This window comes from Bos javanicus, chromosome 5 (genome assembly GCF_032452875.1).
Source record: "Bos javanicus breed banteng chromosome 5, ARS-OSU_banteng_1.0, whole genome shotgun sequence".
Classification (NCBI taxonomy): Eukaryota; Metazoa; Chordata; class Mammalia; order Artiodactyla; family Bovidae; genus Bos; species Bos javanicus.
In genome coordinates, this window is record NC_083872.1 from 28,423,916 (window position 1) to 28,438,160 (window position 14,245).

The following is a 14,245-nucleotide window of genomic DNA, read 5'->3' on the forward strand; positions in this document are numbered from 1 at the left end:
ATCTGCATAGTCGGAGTCCTGCAAGGGTCAGGTCAAGGAAAGGAGAGAGATGGCAGAGAAGTCAAGGAAGGTCCAAAAACAGGTGGGATAACGGGCAGTGGAAGGACGCGGCGACAGAGGCGAAGCAATTCCCGGATCTGCCCAGCAGAGGGCAACGCCGCCCCAAACTCCGCAAACCTGCCGGGCCACGCCCCACTCCCGGACAGCCCCTCCCCAGATCCAGAGAGCCCGGAGGTGCGCATGGGGCGCCTTCCCTCGATTCTAAAGGGTCTGTGGGCCTTAGGGTTGGAGAGGCAGCGGGTGCCAGTGGGGCAAGGAATATGGGGAGGACACGCAGGAGAGGTTGTCGGGGAGAGGGCGATGGTGTGGGCGTCCGCGATGAGGTCAAAGGTGCTGGGGAGCCACGCGCCGCGGCGGAGCGAGGGTGGGCGTGGGCGGGGGACAGGGTGCAGCACGTCTGTGGGACTTCCTGAGGCGGCAAGATTTGCTCCTCCGGGGAGGCGGTTACTCACTCGGGCTGTGCCACCTGCTTCCCTCTCAGCTCCCAGCCAAACGCAAACCAGAATCCCCATCTCCACCCCCATTTCAGCTAATGGCGGCTGCACCCCCAAGGCTGGGACCTGCCTCCGCAACTCAGCCCTCAGCCTCTCAGCTTCAGGGTGGAAGTGCCCAACTGACTCCAGTTCGTCACCAAAAGTGGCACTCCAGCCCCCACCCATTGCAACCAAGCCCAGAACTTGAAGGTCGGCTTCCGACAGCTCATGGGGCTGTTCTCCCCAGCACCGCCACTTCTCACCTCCCGCTCCTGACCCCGAATTCTGGTCTAGACATGAACCTCAGCTCGGTCCCCCATCTCCTGTCCGCTCCCCTCCCCCCTGAGCGTTGGCTACACCCAGTCAGCCAGCAGGTCCTGGATACCTGTGTTGTGTCCCTATGCCCCACTCCAGCCAAGGTGGGGACATAGATGTGTCCAGTGGGTTCCCCTTGCTCTCCAAGCGCTTCCAGTTTGTGGGGAGCAGCTACCTTACGCCCCCAAACTTACACCATGAAGTGGAAGGTGGGAGGCCCAGGTCCTCAGCTCCCGGAGGATGACACAGATGACAGGACCTCAGGGGGGCCTGGAGTGCCCTGCAGAGAGGGTAAATTGGTTGAAATCAGTGGAGTTGGATGACTTATAGATTCTGAATTCACCGTTCATTCGTTCAGACATGCCTGCCTCCAGTGTTGTTTGAATGCCTGCTCAGTGCCAGGCCCAGCAAGGGTGTCGAAGAGCTTCAGATGGTTTGTGAGGTTCAAAGAGGGTCCACTTTGTAAGAGCATGACAGCAGGCCTGAGCAGGTGGGCTCTAAGGTGGAGAGCTGCCTTCAGGGCATCTTGACTGTGGGGAGAACTCTACCTCTGCCCCATTGCCTTTGGGGAGTTCTGGGCTGAGAGGTGCAGTGTTCTGAGATCACCACCAGGGGTCAGGCACACCTGCTCTGTTCTCCAGCATCTGTTTCATCTATTTTATTCTAGGAGGAACCTTCCTGGCCCCTTTCTTTTCTCTCTCACTTCTCTCGATCCATCACTCCCTCCTTTAGGTCATCCCCTCCAGCCTTCAGTGCAGGATCAGGCAGCCTCCCAGCGTGACAGCCTGACATTTTTCCTGACACTCGAAGAGTCCCACAACCTTTCTCACTTCCCCAGGTTCATGAGTGAGTAATGAACTGGTGAGAAGTGTCATCTACTGTCTCACCTTTCCCCTCCTGCTCAAGTTCAGCTCAAGTTCTCTGGTTTTGTCTCCAGAGAAAACAGGAGTGTTTATGGGTGCCCTCCTTCTGACAATTTTTCTTATGTCTGTCCACAAAACTCTTCTCTAAGCCCCAGTTCCTTTTGTGACTCCTAGAACCCAGTCCCTAGAGCCCCTCTGCCCCCCTTACTCTAGGACAGCACCCAAATCCATGGAACCTTGATCCCTGGTCCTGATCTCCTCCTCCCTTTGCTGTCTGGCACACCTCAGCTCCTGCTCTCTCAGATTCCACCTTTCATTTATCCTCCATGCTCCCACCTTGCTCCCCATAAGTGAATCCCACAGCTCTGGAGGTTCAATTCCTCAAAAGGGTTCCTTGCCACCTTGACCCCATCCTCACACTCCTTCCTCCAGAAAACATCCCTCTCTCCAGTCTAGGCTCATGAGATAGATGGATCTGAGAGAATGCAGGCTCAGGCAGGTACCAGCTGGGCTACGTTATCCTCTCTAATCCTCAGTTTTCTTTATCTGGAGAATGGGCTGTCACATATGCTGTGAGGCCTGAGTAAGGTGATGGATGTGGACATGCTTAGCACAATGCTGGTTCCTAGGTGATGCTCTGGGAGACAGACTCCTGTCCTTTCCTTCAGGACTGCTGACACCCTCACTGTCCCCCAGCTGCAGCCTTGTAGGGCAGGGACCTGCCCTTGTCTCTATGCGCTGGATGCTTCTGCTCCCCCTACCACCCCTGGGCAGAGCTCTGGCCTGGGAAGAGGGGGATGAACCAGGGGACTCGGGGGCACACAGCCCCCATACTGAGGGGATCGGGCAGATGAGAGCTCTGTGAGGACCTCAGATCTGAACTCCATCTGCAAGGCTGTGTCCTCAGGCTACCATCCAGGAGGCCTGGAGTGGCATCCACTCTCTTCCTCCTTGGAATTATTAGGGGCCCCTCCTGGCCTGGGGAGGAGGGGCTCCTGCAGAGTCCCCTGAGGCTTTGAGAGGACCAGAAGGCTGGTGGGAGGTAAAGGAGGGGAGGCAGGGCAGGGGGGATACCGGCCACACAGTATTCCTAGCCTCTTCTTTCCCATCCACCCCCACCCCTCCACCAAACACGATCCCTGGGTTAATTTTTAGCATCGCAGCTCGCACATTAGTCACTCCCTGTCACCCACCTACACGGCAGGAGGCTGCTGTGCTGGCGCCGTCATGCCATCAGCTGAGAGGTGGGATCCAGCCCCGCCCTGGGCACCTCCTCAGCCTCCTCGGGGTGCACACAGCCAGCCAGGAGCCCCCTTCGGCCTGGGTGAGGGGGACTGACATCACTGCCAACGCTAGCTGCCGGGTGGGGGAGGGGGAGCAGGCTGGTAGGAGAGGGGCTGGGAATCTGTTCTGGGAGGAGAAAGTCAGGGAGGCCCTGGCAGCCCCCCAACACCAGGAAGGTGCTAGGCGATGCCCAGGCAGCTGGGCTCCTGGCAGCCTGGGGCTCTGGGAACAAAGGTGTGAGAGGGCCCCTCCCCTAGACCTGAGCCCTGGGAGCGGCTGTTTGTCATCACAGCAGAGCAGCTGTTCAAACAGGGAGCTTGGGGAAGCTCCATTTTCTTAATCAAATGTCCTCCCTCCCCAGGACCAGGGAGGGCAGGGTGGCCAGGAGCAGGTGCCCCTGGCTGGAGCCAACACCCAGCCCCAAAGGGATTTGGTGAAAGGGGTCCAGAGATGCCAGCTACAGATGGAGCAGGGGAGGGGCCTCCCCACCCCACCCTCCAGGACTGAAAGGTGCGGAGGTGGTGGTCACCCCTGTGCAGGGTTGGTCCCGAGGGGACGTTCTCGTGTATTGAGCAGCTGCTGTGTGCCAGGCTGTGTTAGGCCCTGAAGGTACAGTGTAACAGTTGAGTTTTCCTGCCTTAAAAAGGCAAAAGGCAGATACAATGGATGTCAGTATAATTACCAATTGAGAGTAAGTGCTATAAAGAAAAAAAAATAGAGGTCTCAAGATAAATAATAATGGGGACAGGGAACTACTTTCAATCAGATCAGGGAAATCTCTTCTCCTCAAGGAGGTGATATTTAAGAGATCTGAGGTTGGAGGCATCAATCTTGCAAAGACTCTTCCAGGCAGAGGGAACAGTATGGGCAAAGGCCCGAGGCAGGAAAGAGCTTGGCATATTTGAGAATAGAACCAGAAAGAGCAGTGTGGCTTAAATATGATAAGTGACATAGAGGGAGAAACAATTTGAGCTTGAAAAGGGCCCAGTTCCAAGACAGCCTCATGCAGGGCATCCCAGTACAGTTGCAGAGGTTGTGCACTGCACAGAGGCTCACAGTTGCCAAACTGTTGGCCTGTGTGGCTGCTGTCAACCCACAGGAAGGGATGCCTTTTCCTAATTTGTCTTCCCAGAGGGACAACATGTTATGGAGTTTGAGTTTTGGACAACATGATAAAGAGTTTGGATTTTTTTTTTTTTTTTAATTCCAGGGAAAGCCATAATGGGTTTTAAGCAGAGAAGGGTTGTGACCCAATTTCCTTTTTGGAAAGATCACCCCAACTGCTGTGTAAAGGGATGGTCCAAGGGTAAGAGAGGAAGCAGGGAGCCCCTTCAGGAAGCAAGTGCCACGGTGCAGGAAGGAGAGTATAGAAGGTGGCCTGCCTGGGGGAGGGTGCTACTTAGACCTCTCAAGGGCGCCCCTTGTATGATGGTTACTGCCAGGGAGGAACACTAGCACAGGAGCCTCGAGCCTTGGGCCCTACTCTGCCACTTACTTGTGACCCTAGACAGCTCACTTGCCCTGGGTCACCTCAAAGAAGATGGTGATCACCTTTTGCAGACGCTTTGAGCACACACTGTGTTTATTGAGGTTCTATTATGTGTTCATGTTGGGCATGAAATAAAGCAGTGAATAAGACAGGAGAGGCCCGAGTCTGCTCTCAAAGAGTGTTCATCCTGTGGGGAAGGGAGCCAGGCAAAAACCCAAACCCATCCAAGTCAAGACAGTTTCAGATGGGGATGAGTAATATGATGCAAATAAAATAAGGCTCGGCCATATTTTAGACCAAATGGGAGGGCCCTGGGGAGGCCATGCTGAATACCAAAGGAGCCAACTGTGGACAGAGCAAGTGCAGAGACACTGAGGGCGGGATGCCTGAAGTGCCCCATGGGCAAGGTGGCCAGAGCAGGGAGCGAGAGGGGAGGAAGAAGACGAGGCAGGCAGGGGTCAGATGCGCCTGCGTAGGGATTAGAATCTTATCCTGGGAGTGACGGGACACCTTTGAGGAGTTGTAGAACGAGTGACCCGTGATTTGGCCTGTCACAGGCTGGGGGGATGATGGCTAGGGACTCCTATGCAGGAGGCCCCAGATTCCTAGGAGAGAGCACGCCAAACAGCTGTTTACGCAAGGCTAGGTTTAGAGGAACCTCTACTCCAGCTGCTGTGGTATTTGGGGAGGGGGGGTTCTAGATGTATTAAACAAGAGGCCCAAGTTCTGAAGCAGTGTGGGGCCTCTAGTTCAGGCCCATACATGTAAGTCAGAATCCCCTAGTCTATTTCCCTGGCTGCAGGCTCCAAGCAAATAAGATGTAAAATATAGTGTGCGTGTCTGTGTGTGTGTTGAAGGGCGGAGTGGTGGAGTCAGAGCTTGCCGGAGCCCAATCCTCCCCCTCAGGCAGTTACCACACTGACACAGATGCAAAAAACCGTCCATTTTATACAGTTTGTGGTTCAGAAGCAACAATATGCAAATGGTGGAACAGTCTGTACTGCCCTCACCCCACCCGGATGTGCCCATTCCTATCTCCCAAGGGCAGAGGACCCAGGACCCCTGCCCAGTAGGACCCCACTTAGTTACAGGCCCCTAGGGGGGCCAAGCCCTTAAGGGTCAAGGCTGAGAGGGAGGGAGACCAGCACCTTGGGCCCCCTCAAGTGCCCACTGGATAACCGGAACTGTGTCTGTGTGGGGTGGGTAGGGGAACGACCGGGCGGAGGCCATTTCTCCCCATGGCCAAGGGTGGGGAGCAAGTAAAGCTGAGGAGAGGGCTTCGTGGGACAGGGTCCCCCTACCTGGAGGAGGAGTTTTCCTGGACACCCCACAAGGCACTACTGACCCAGATGTAGGATGGCACGTCCCATTTTTGGCCCCCGAACCTCTCCCAACCCCGAACTCTCTGGTTCTCCTGTGCCCACCTCCCACTGTAGTTTGGGGGAGAACAACTAAAGAGGCCTGGGGCTGGGTTCACCACTCTGCAGAGACTTGCCAGGACCAGCTGGGGTTGCCAAGGACCCTCTCCGGCTACTCTGGGCTCTTGGAGTCCCCGTGGCGGCCAAACGACCGCCCCCGCCCCCTTTTTGCACTGGCTGGAAAGAATAAATAAATAAATACGTTCCCCCGCCCGCCCCCGCCCCTACAGCTGGCTCTCCTCCTCCTCCAGGGAGCGATTGAGTCCGGGGATGAACTTGAGCAGCCGCCGGCGGAAGCTGCGGTACTTGGTTTTGCGCAGGCCGGGGCCACACAGGGCCTGCTCGCGAGCCTCAGTCCAGAGCGCGCTGGGCGCGCCGCCGCCGCCGCCCCCGGGGCCCGCGCACCGCACGCTGGCGCTGCGGCTCAGCATCGCCCGGGACCCCGGGGCCGAAGCGTCCGCCGCGCCCGGTCCCGGCAGGCGCGCGAGGGGCGGCGGCGGCGGCGGCGGGGGCGCAGGCGGCTCAGCGCCCCCGAAGAAGCACGTGTGATAGACTGCATCGTCTGAGTCGCCCCCGGTCCGCCGCGCTCCCCCGCGGGAGCCTCCCGGGGCGGCCAGCAGAGGCCCGAAGGGCAGCGAGCCCGGGAGCAGGCCCGCGCCGTACAGGCAGGAGCGCACCGACTCCAGCGTGTCATAGATGCTCGGGTCCTTCACCACGAGACCTGGGGGCAGAAGACACGGGGCGGGGGGCAGACGTCAGAGGACACGGGTAGGGGACCTTCGCTCCTTCCTGATGACCATCAGTGTGGCCCTTGGGCAAGTCAAAACTTTGAACCCTACTTCCCCGGTCTGTAAAACACGAATTATACACTCAGATCCTTATGAGGGTCGCGTGCTGCAATTCATGGGGTCGCAAAGAGTTGGACACGACTGAGCGACTGAACAGAACTGAACTGTGACACAAGAGTCAGGAAAGGGGCCTGAAACAAGCTTTTGGAGCCTTGGTGTTCCCACCTGTAAAATGGAGATGGTTCTGTGTAGTAATTTCCTTCTGGGCACTATTGTGAGAATGAAAATATGTGGGCATCAGCCCAGGGCAGCATTGTACCCAGAGTAGTAGTTCAGCAAAACTTGGAAGGGGAAGTAACGGACTAGTTCCTAGGGGGAAGCAGGTATGGGGGTATAGATGGGGGCACAAGTGACCCTTCCCAACACTGATCTACTCACCATGCACCAGCCGCTGCTCCTGCACCATCAGGGACCTGTATTCTCCCCACTTCTCATACAAGGTTTGCTGCAAGAGACACACCCACCTGTCAGGAGTCAGCAAGAAACTAACCAGGGTGGCTACAGACTGAGGGATCGGGGAGTACAGAAGAAACCTTAAGGTTAAAAGGAGGTCAGGCAGATAAACGACCCCCCAAAAAGAGTAGGAGGATTCCTCTGGTGGTTCAGTGATTAAGACTCTGTGTTCCCAGAGAGGGAACTAAGCCTCCCATGCCATAACTAAAGATCCTGCGTGCCACAGTGAATATCCCACATGCCACAACTAAGACCCAGCACAACCAGGAAAAAAAAAAAAAAACAAACAGTGGGGCCTGCAGGGGCAGGGGCTTGGGAAGAGGAACCTGGCGGCTGGATGGTTTCCAGGCTGCTTTACCTTCAGGTACTGCAGACGAGCCTCCAGTTCCGCCTTCCTAATTGATGTCCCATACAGAGTTTCCAGTCTGAGGAGACAGGGGAATCAAAGGATGAGTGGGCCCACAGGGTGGGGAAGAAAGGCTGCGCTCAGGAATCCCCTAGAGACCACAACACCTGGATGTACCTGAGAACGTTGCCAGATGCCTTAATGATGTCGACAATCTCCCGATGTCGGATGCCTTCCACATTCAGGCCGTTGACGCTGGCAATGGTATCCCCTGCCAAGCAGAGAGGGGATCAGCATTTGCTCCACGGGGCGTGTGGAAGAATTTCAGTCCCCTATCTTCACCACAAAGGGTAGGGGTAATAACCCCACAGAACTCTCCTGAGCTTCCTACCCCCACTCATGGTTCTGGGGCGATCTTGTGCAGACCTGGCACGCTAGCATAGGGGCCAGGGCCCTCAAACATCCACATCCTCATCCTCATCTCACTCTCAGGAAGCTCTGTTCCCAAAGGCTGAGCCCTCCCAGCAAGCCTGGGCTTCCCCCAGAGCTGGTTATTTCGGTCCAGCCCACAGGCTGTCACCAGAGAAACCCAGCTGAGACAGGAAGGCAGGAGGGTGAGGAGCACCACGCCGGGAACGTTAACACTGGCTCCCAAGCTTGAGGCCTCAACCTCTGACACCCTAGGCTGCTGCAGAGCCTCCCGACCTCCAGCAGAGCAGACCACCCTCTCTTAGGACCCACTGCCCAATTGGAAAAGGAGGGGTGGACCCCTGTGGTGGCTACCAAGGGGATGAGAAACCATCTTGCAAAGCTGCAGTATACCACTTAGCTACCAGAGGCTGCTGGTGAATGGGCAAGGAGATGAAGGCTTCCAGAAAGAAAATGGGTATAGAATTGGAGGGGGGGTGGCGAGGGTGCTCAGTTCGTGCAGTCTCAGGCTGCCCCTTCCGGGACTTGGGGCTCTAGATTTGGCCAGTCCCAAAGGTCTCCTACTGGCAGCACCATGTCCTTGTTAGAGGAAGTATCATAAGTACCCCAGTACTGGGCCAGGTTGGAAACACGATGGACTTGCTCTCTCGATGACTCCTGCCCATGCTGGGTTGCCAGATCGCCAGGAGGAGGCAGAATAGCTGTGGCAATATCTGCCATTTCCCAGGCAGGCCCTGGCTTTGTGCCCAGGAAAGCCCCTCACCACACTGATATGAGGACATGTTTCTGCCTCCAGTGTTGGGAATATTCAAGATCATACAGTAAATGGTAAATCTACCAACTCATTCTTCTTTCTGGCCTTCTCGAAATAGGAGGAGGATTTAGATAGATGGGGGGATTTCTTGCCCCATCTGCTTGGGAATAAGGTCATACTCCCTTCCCAGAGCCCCGTGTCCTGGGCTCAGGCCCCACCTGGTGTGAGCCCCGCCAGCTGGGCAGGGCTGGACTCATGAACCCGGCAGACAAAGGTCACCATCTCCACACGCTGCTCCTCTCGATGGTGAAGGCCATACGTCTGTAACAGGCAAGGGGACCCTCAGCCCAGGGGTGGAGCAGGATCCACCCGTCCCTCAGACCGCCTCCCAACCCTTCCCTCCCTCTGCACCCAGCTTCTCTCCCACCTGGATCTCAAAGCCAAAGGTCTGGTTCTCCTCCTTCTCCAAAGTCAGCACTTTCCTGCAGGAGACACAGGGGCCATCTCATCAAGTCCGTCAGGATTAAAGAGGAGCCTGGCAGGCCCATAGTGTGGCCCTCCCCTGATGCCAGAGTCTGCTCTGGAACATCAAGGCAGGGCTCACTGTCTCCAGTGACAAGCCACACTCATCCCCAGCTGTTGGAATGTCCTTCCCCATACTGAAATCAGCTTCATCGAGCCACACAAAATCAATCCCCTCGAGTGGGGGACACACTGCAATGGCTAGCCCCCAGAGCCAGTTGAACTAGTTGAGTTTTTCGGCCACACTCCCAGCTTCCTAGTGAGCCCCAGAATACTACTGACTGACTAGCTGAGGCCCCCAATTCGGCCCCAGCCTGGAGCGCTGTCTGCTCCAGAGCCTTGGGGAGAGGGCTGGCCCCACCCCCAGAGGCCAGTCACGAGGCTCAGCCCGGACCCCAGCTGCCCCTCCCAGCTGCGGTGAGGCCAGCCCACCAGATGTGAGGGCTGGGGGGAGGGGAGACTCGAGGCCGCCCCTTCCCGCACTGAAGGCCTGCCCACTGGACACAATGGTCTGGAGCTGCTCCAGATCTTCGTCTGCTGGGGGAGCCCAGAGTTTCCTCTGCCCACTCCCACCCCCTTCCTTCCCGCCCCGCCAGAAGCCGAGCTGAAGCAGCCTCCAAAGTCTCCTTCAAGGCTCTTGGCCTCAGCAAGGCCCTGGAGACCAAGGCCTCTCAGTGCCCAGCCTGACCCACATACCCGCCCCCCAAAAGCTGATCGGCAACTCCCTACCCCAGCGCGAGCTCCTCCCTGCATTGCAGGCAGGCCTTTTCCTCTCTGTGTGTATTTGGGCCGGGGTGGGGGTGGGGGCAGGGTGACTGTGTCTACTCCAGTGCTCCCTGGTTTTCTAAAAAGGTTGGCAAAGTTTTCCTGCAAAGGGTCAGACGGTAAATATTTCAGCTTTTCTTTTCGAGACCTGAATTATTTGACAGCCTCTGTCTTATATTGTTCTTTGTCTTTATTTTTACAACCCTTGAGAAATATCAAAACAACTCTCAGCTCAAGGCCAATCTGGCCAGCAGGCCACAGTCTGCTGATCCATTTTAGAAACCAGGCTCACATCAGGATGGGACACAGGCAGAGTAGGGCTAGTCCTTCTGCCCTCACCCCAGGCCCTTCCTTAGAGGCCACCACCGATGGGACTAGCAGAGCACTGAGGTTTTGGGTGCAGGGCTAGACAGTCGAGCAGCTGGATGCAGCTTGCCATGGTGTGGGCCTTCAGGGTTTGTTGGGCTGGGAAGGCCCAGGGGAGCCCCCCAAACTCCTCCTGCTTCCCCCTTCCCAGATCCAGATTTCTCCAGGGAGGGGTGACTGGCAGGGACTGGGGGTGGTTTAAGGAGCACCTGATGACTCAAAAGTCCCTCCCTCCTTCCTCTGCCACCCCCTTCACACAGCCCACACCCCCACCTGCCCCTCATTCCTGGTGAGGGCACCGTGCTGAAAGGGTGGGAGCACGACTCCCCCTGGGTGGGCTGAGATGCTGTGTCGTGCTGCCCCCTCCCCAGCACTTCATCCTTTGGACCAGGGCAGAGGTGGGGGTAATGGTGACTCACCGCTGCTGTTCAGGACTCTGGCTGAGGTTCTTCCAGCGGAATCCTGAGCCCTGGGTGGGAAGGAGAGTCAGGAAGAAGCAGGTGAGAGGGAGGTGTCCTGGAGCAGATGCTGAGAGCCCTCCTTTGTGGGGTTCCTCGCCTGGGCTCAAGTCCTAGACCCAGCATCTCACTTCCTGTTGCCTATCTGTCCTGTTCCAGCTCCACACCTGCTCTTCTGATGCTGGAGTAACTAACCCTAGAGTGCCACCATCAATATCACTCCACAGCTTTCTCCCTAAGCTTTATCCCCACAACTGGGACCTCGGGAATACAACAATCTCCTGGGCTCCAGATGCATGAACCTCTAAGTCCTGTCCTGGTTCCTAGTCTGGAAGGGGTGGGGGTTTTCATGACTCTAGGTAGAATAGCCTCTGCCCCCAGGGTGCATGTCTGCAGGGGCTCGGCACCCTAGACCCCAAAAGGTGAAGCAGGGGCTCTTCCTAGATATTATTCAGAGAAGGGCAGGGGCCCCTGGGCTTGCCTATCAAGACATTTCAGAGCCACCAAGGCCAGTCAGATCTCTTCTAATTTCTCAGTCACAGAGAGTGGCTTGCAGGAGCTGGGGTCAGGGGCCCTGGTCTAGAGGGCTGGAATCTCAGCTTAAGCATGGTAAGGCAGGGGATAGAGGGGCCAAGCCCCCTCCCTCAAACTATGGAGTCCAGCTGCAGGTGGCCAGCTGTGCCCAGCTCCACCTGGGTCTCTCAGCATTGTGATACATGTTGTTGCTTTCTGGGACAAAACAAAAACTTTGATCTCAGACTTGTTAAGTCTCACTACACTCAAGGAGAGAGATGGGAAGGTTTTGTTATTGTTGTTTGGTTGGTTTCATTTGCTTTTTGGTAGGAGGGACGACAGAGCTGAGGGACTCCCTACCTCTTTTGGGTCCTTGAGAAACTAAAGCAGTGTCTTTCCCTCCCTAAATGACTGATGCTTGGAAGAAGCCCGGTTCCAGATCAGCCCTTGCCCCGCGAGCCCCAAACAATCCAGGAGCTTCCTGATCAGTGCTCTAGTTAACTCTCCCCCCAGGCTACCCCGAGGCCAGGAAGAGAAGGAAGCCCTCCTTCTCTAGAACCTTACAGATGGGCCTCAAGGGTGGGGACAGTTCCCAAACGGGCCAGGGAGGAAGGACTGGGCAGCATAGAGAGACCCCTTTGTCTTTCCACCCGATTTTCATAAAATGCAAATTCTCAACAAGCTGTTCATTGTGTTGGGGGGGGAGCCAGGGGCCAGAGGAAGAGGAGGGGGGGCTGAGCTGGGAAAGGCCACCAGTCCCCTCTCCTTAACCTGGGTCTTGAGTTTCCTTTCTGAGCGCTCGGGTCCCCGTCGGGCCAGAGGAAAAGCCCGGCGGAGGGGGAGACTTCGAGGGCGGGCGCGGCCCGCATCCTTCCTGCCCAGCGGGCGCCCTGCGAACCCTCCCACCGCGTCCGGTCGCCGCTGACGTCCAGGGAGCCGTGGCCTCGCGCCCCGCACCTCAGACGCAGGGTGAGGCGGCCGAGCCCAGGAATTCCGGCGCCCCCTCGGAAGGGTGAGCTTTCGGAGTCGGCGGCCCCGCAGGCACTTCCTCGGCGAGAGTCCCACCCCGGGCCCGCCGACTCAACTTGAATCGACTAGCGGTCGGACCCCAGCTCGAGGCCTCTTGCTCCCACGGGAGAAGCCGGGGCGGGGGGATCCCGGGGACCTCAATACTCCTGGACGCGGGGAGGCGGGGCTGGGGCGGGGTGGCGATGGCCAGTTGGGGCGAGGGGAAGGCAACTTGAGGAAGCAGCAGGAAGGAGAGCAGCGAGACGGGGCAGCGGCGCGTGGGGAGTGGAGAGCCGCCCAGCTCGCGAGCGGCGTGGAGCCGGGGATGGGGGAGTTTGCGCCTTCTGAGCAGAGGGGTCGAGGGGACCCAGCAGGATCTGAAGGTGTCCGTGGGGATCAGAGGGCGGGGGAGGAACTGGGGGACTCGGGGACCCCAGGAGTATGGTGTGGGTGGGGACCCTCAGGCGTCCATGGGGACCGGGGGCCGAGGGGGTCCGCGGGAGTTGGGGAGGTACGCACCTTTCGGCGGGGCAGGGTGCCCCCGGACACCGCGAGCGCGCGATACAGCTCGGCGGGGTGGTAGTCCTCCAGCGCTGCGTACAGCTCGTCCCCGGGGGTCCCAGGGCCGGCGGCTGCAGCAGGGGGGCCCGAGGCCGGGGTCGGGGTCGGAGCGGCGGGAGCGGCTTCCGAGTCAGGAGCCCGAGCGGAGGGGTCTGGGGCGGCCGCCGCCTCCTCTTTCTGCTGCAGCTTCCTGAGTCGGCGAAGGGTCATGGCTCCGGCGCCCCTCTCTGGTGGCGCTTTCTCCGCGCGGCGGGGCTGGCGGTGGCTCTAGGATGCCAGCCTGGAGAGTGGTGGGTCGCCTCCCTTTATAGGCTCGGGGAGCGGAGCTGGCTGAAGGGGCGGGCGGGGAGCGGCCTCACGGGGCCTCGCCCCCTACGCGGTTGGCTCCGCCTTCGGGGCGGAGCCCGCTGCTCCGGAGCCCCGCCCACTACTCCTGAGCCTTGCCTAGACCAGGGAAACCCTTGGGGACCTCGAGCTCCCGGCCCTAGGGGGAAAAGCTAGCAGCTGAAAGGAGCGGGGGCGGGGCGGGGGGCGTTGCAGGGCATCCCGGGGCGGACTATGGGTCTCTATGATACCTGAGAGACGGGGAGCCTGTGAAGCGGCTTGTGCACGAGATTTGGCAGTGGAGTGACAGTAAGGAGTCTTTAGAAGGAGGTTTGGAGGCCCAGAGTAAGATTTGAGGAGACCCAGGGGGCTGCAGGAGACTTTAGGCTAGGAGAAGGAGGGGTGAGGTCTCTGGTGGGGAGGAAAAAGATGGCCCTGAAGTAACTGTGTGGACGCCACTGGGGGATGTAAGGGTCGAGGGTCTCCTCTTTACATAGCTCCCAGAACAGTTGAAAAGAGCTGCCTCTCCTCCCCAGGTCAAGGGAAAAGGAAAGAGAGGGAAACCCAGAGAGTAGTGGACTTAATTCTGGCCCGTCAGCCTCACCTCCTGATGTTGGGGCTCAGGTAATGTTTCTCCAGCAGACAGATGCTTACTGTGGGGCTGACTCATGGCAGGGCATAAGGTGCGCTGAGGGGGTGCTCAGGATTGGGGGTTGGTGCTCAACAATTCTCTGACCCTTCTTGGGGACTACCGCCCCCCCACCCTCGGCTGTGTTGTCTGTGGCGGCCAGCCTACGAGAGTGGTGGGAATAGCCCAGCCGAAGTCTCTGTCGTCAGTGGTACCTGAATCAGAAGTGAGAGGAGGAAGTGGTAGGTCAGGCCTGGCGTCTGAAGAGTGGCCAGCCACCACAGGGCGTCAGCACCGCGAGCTGAGGGCTCCACATCTCGTCTGCCACTAAACAGAAGCCAGGAATGCACTGTCCTCATCTGTCCCCT

At 58.2% G+C, this 14,245-nt stretch overlaps 1 protein-coding gene across 1 annotated transcript; it reads right to left on the reverse strand.

The window, feature by feature from the left end:
- Positions 1–5,412: 5,412 nt before the first annotated feature.
- On the reverse strand, positions 5,413–13,224 carry TAMALIN (trafficking regulator and scaffold protein tamalin). Its single transcript, XM_061416015.1, has 8 exons — positions 12,884–13,224; positions 10,805–10,854; positions 9,160–9,214; positions 8,951–9,053; positions 7,727–7,820; positions 7,562–7,628; positions 7,129–7,195; positions 5,413–6,623 (listed from the first exon to the last, which is right to left on the reverse strand). Exons 1-8 carry the CDS (start codon positions 13,133–13,135, stop codon positions 6,127–6,129), a joined length of 1,185 nt encoding a protein of 394 aa, XP_061271999.1. The 5' UTR covers positions 13,136–13,224; the 3' UTR covers positions 5,413–6,126.
- Positions 13,225–14,245: the final 1,021 nt, after the last annotated feature.

Coding starts and splice junctions, on each gene's coding strand:
- TAMALIN (XM_061416015.1), bottom strand. CDS start 13,135: ATGACCCTTCGCCGACTCAGGAAGCTGCAGCAGAAAGAGGAGGCGGCG. Junction 9,054..9,159: donor CCTTTGGCTTTGAGATCCAG/GTGGGAGAGAAG, acceptor TGCCTGTTACAG/ACGTATGGCCTTCACCATCG. Junction 7,821..8,950: donor GCTGGCGGGGCTCACACCAG/GTGGGGCCTGAG, acceptor TCTGCTTGGCAG/GGGATACCATTGCCAGCGTC.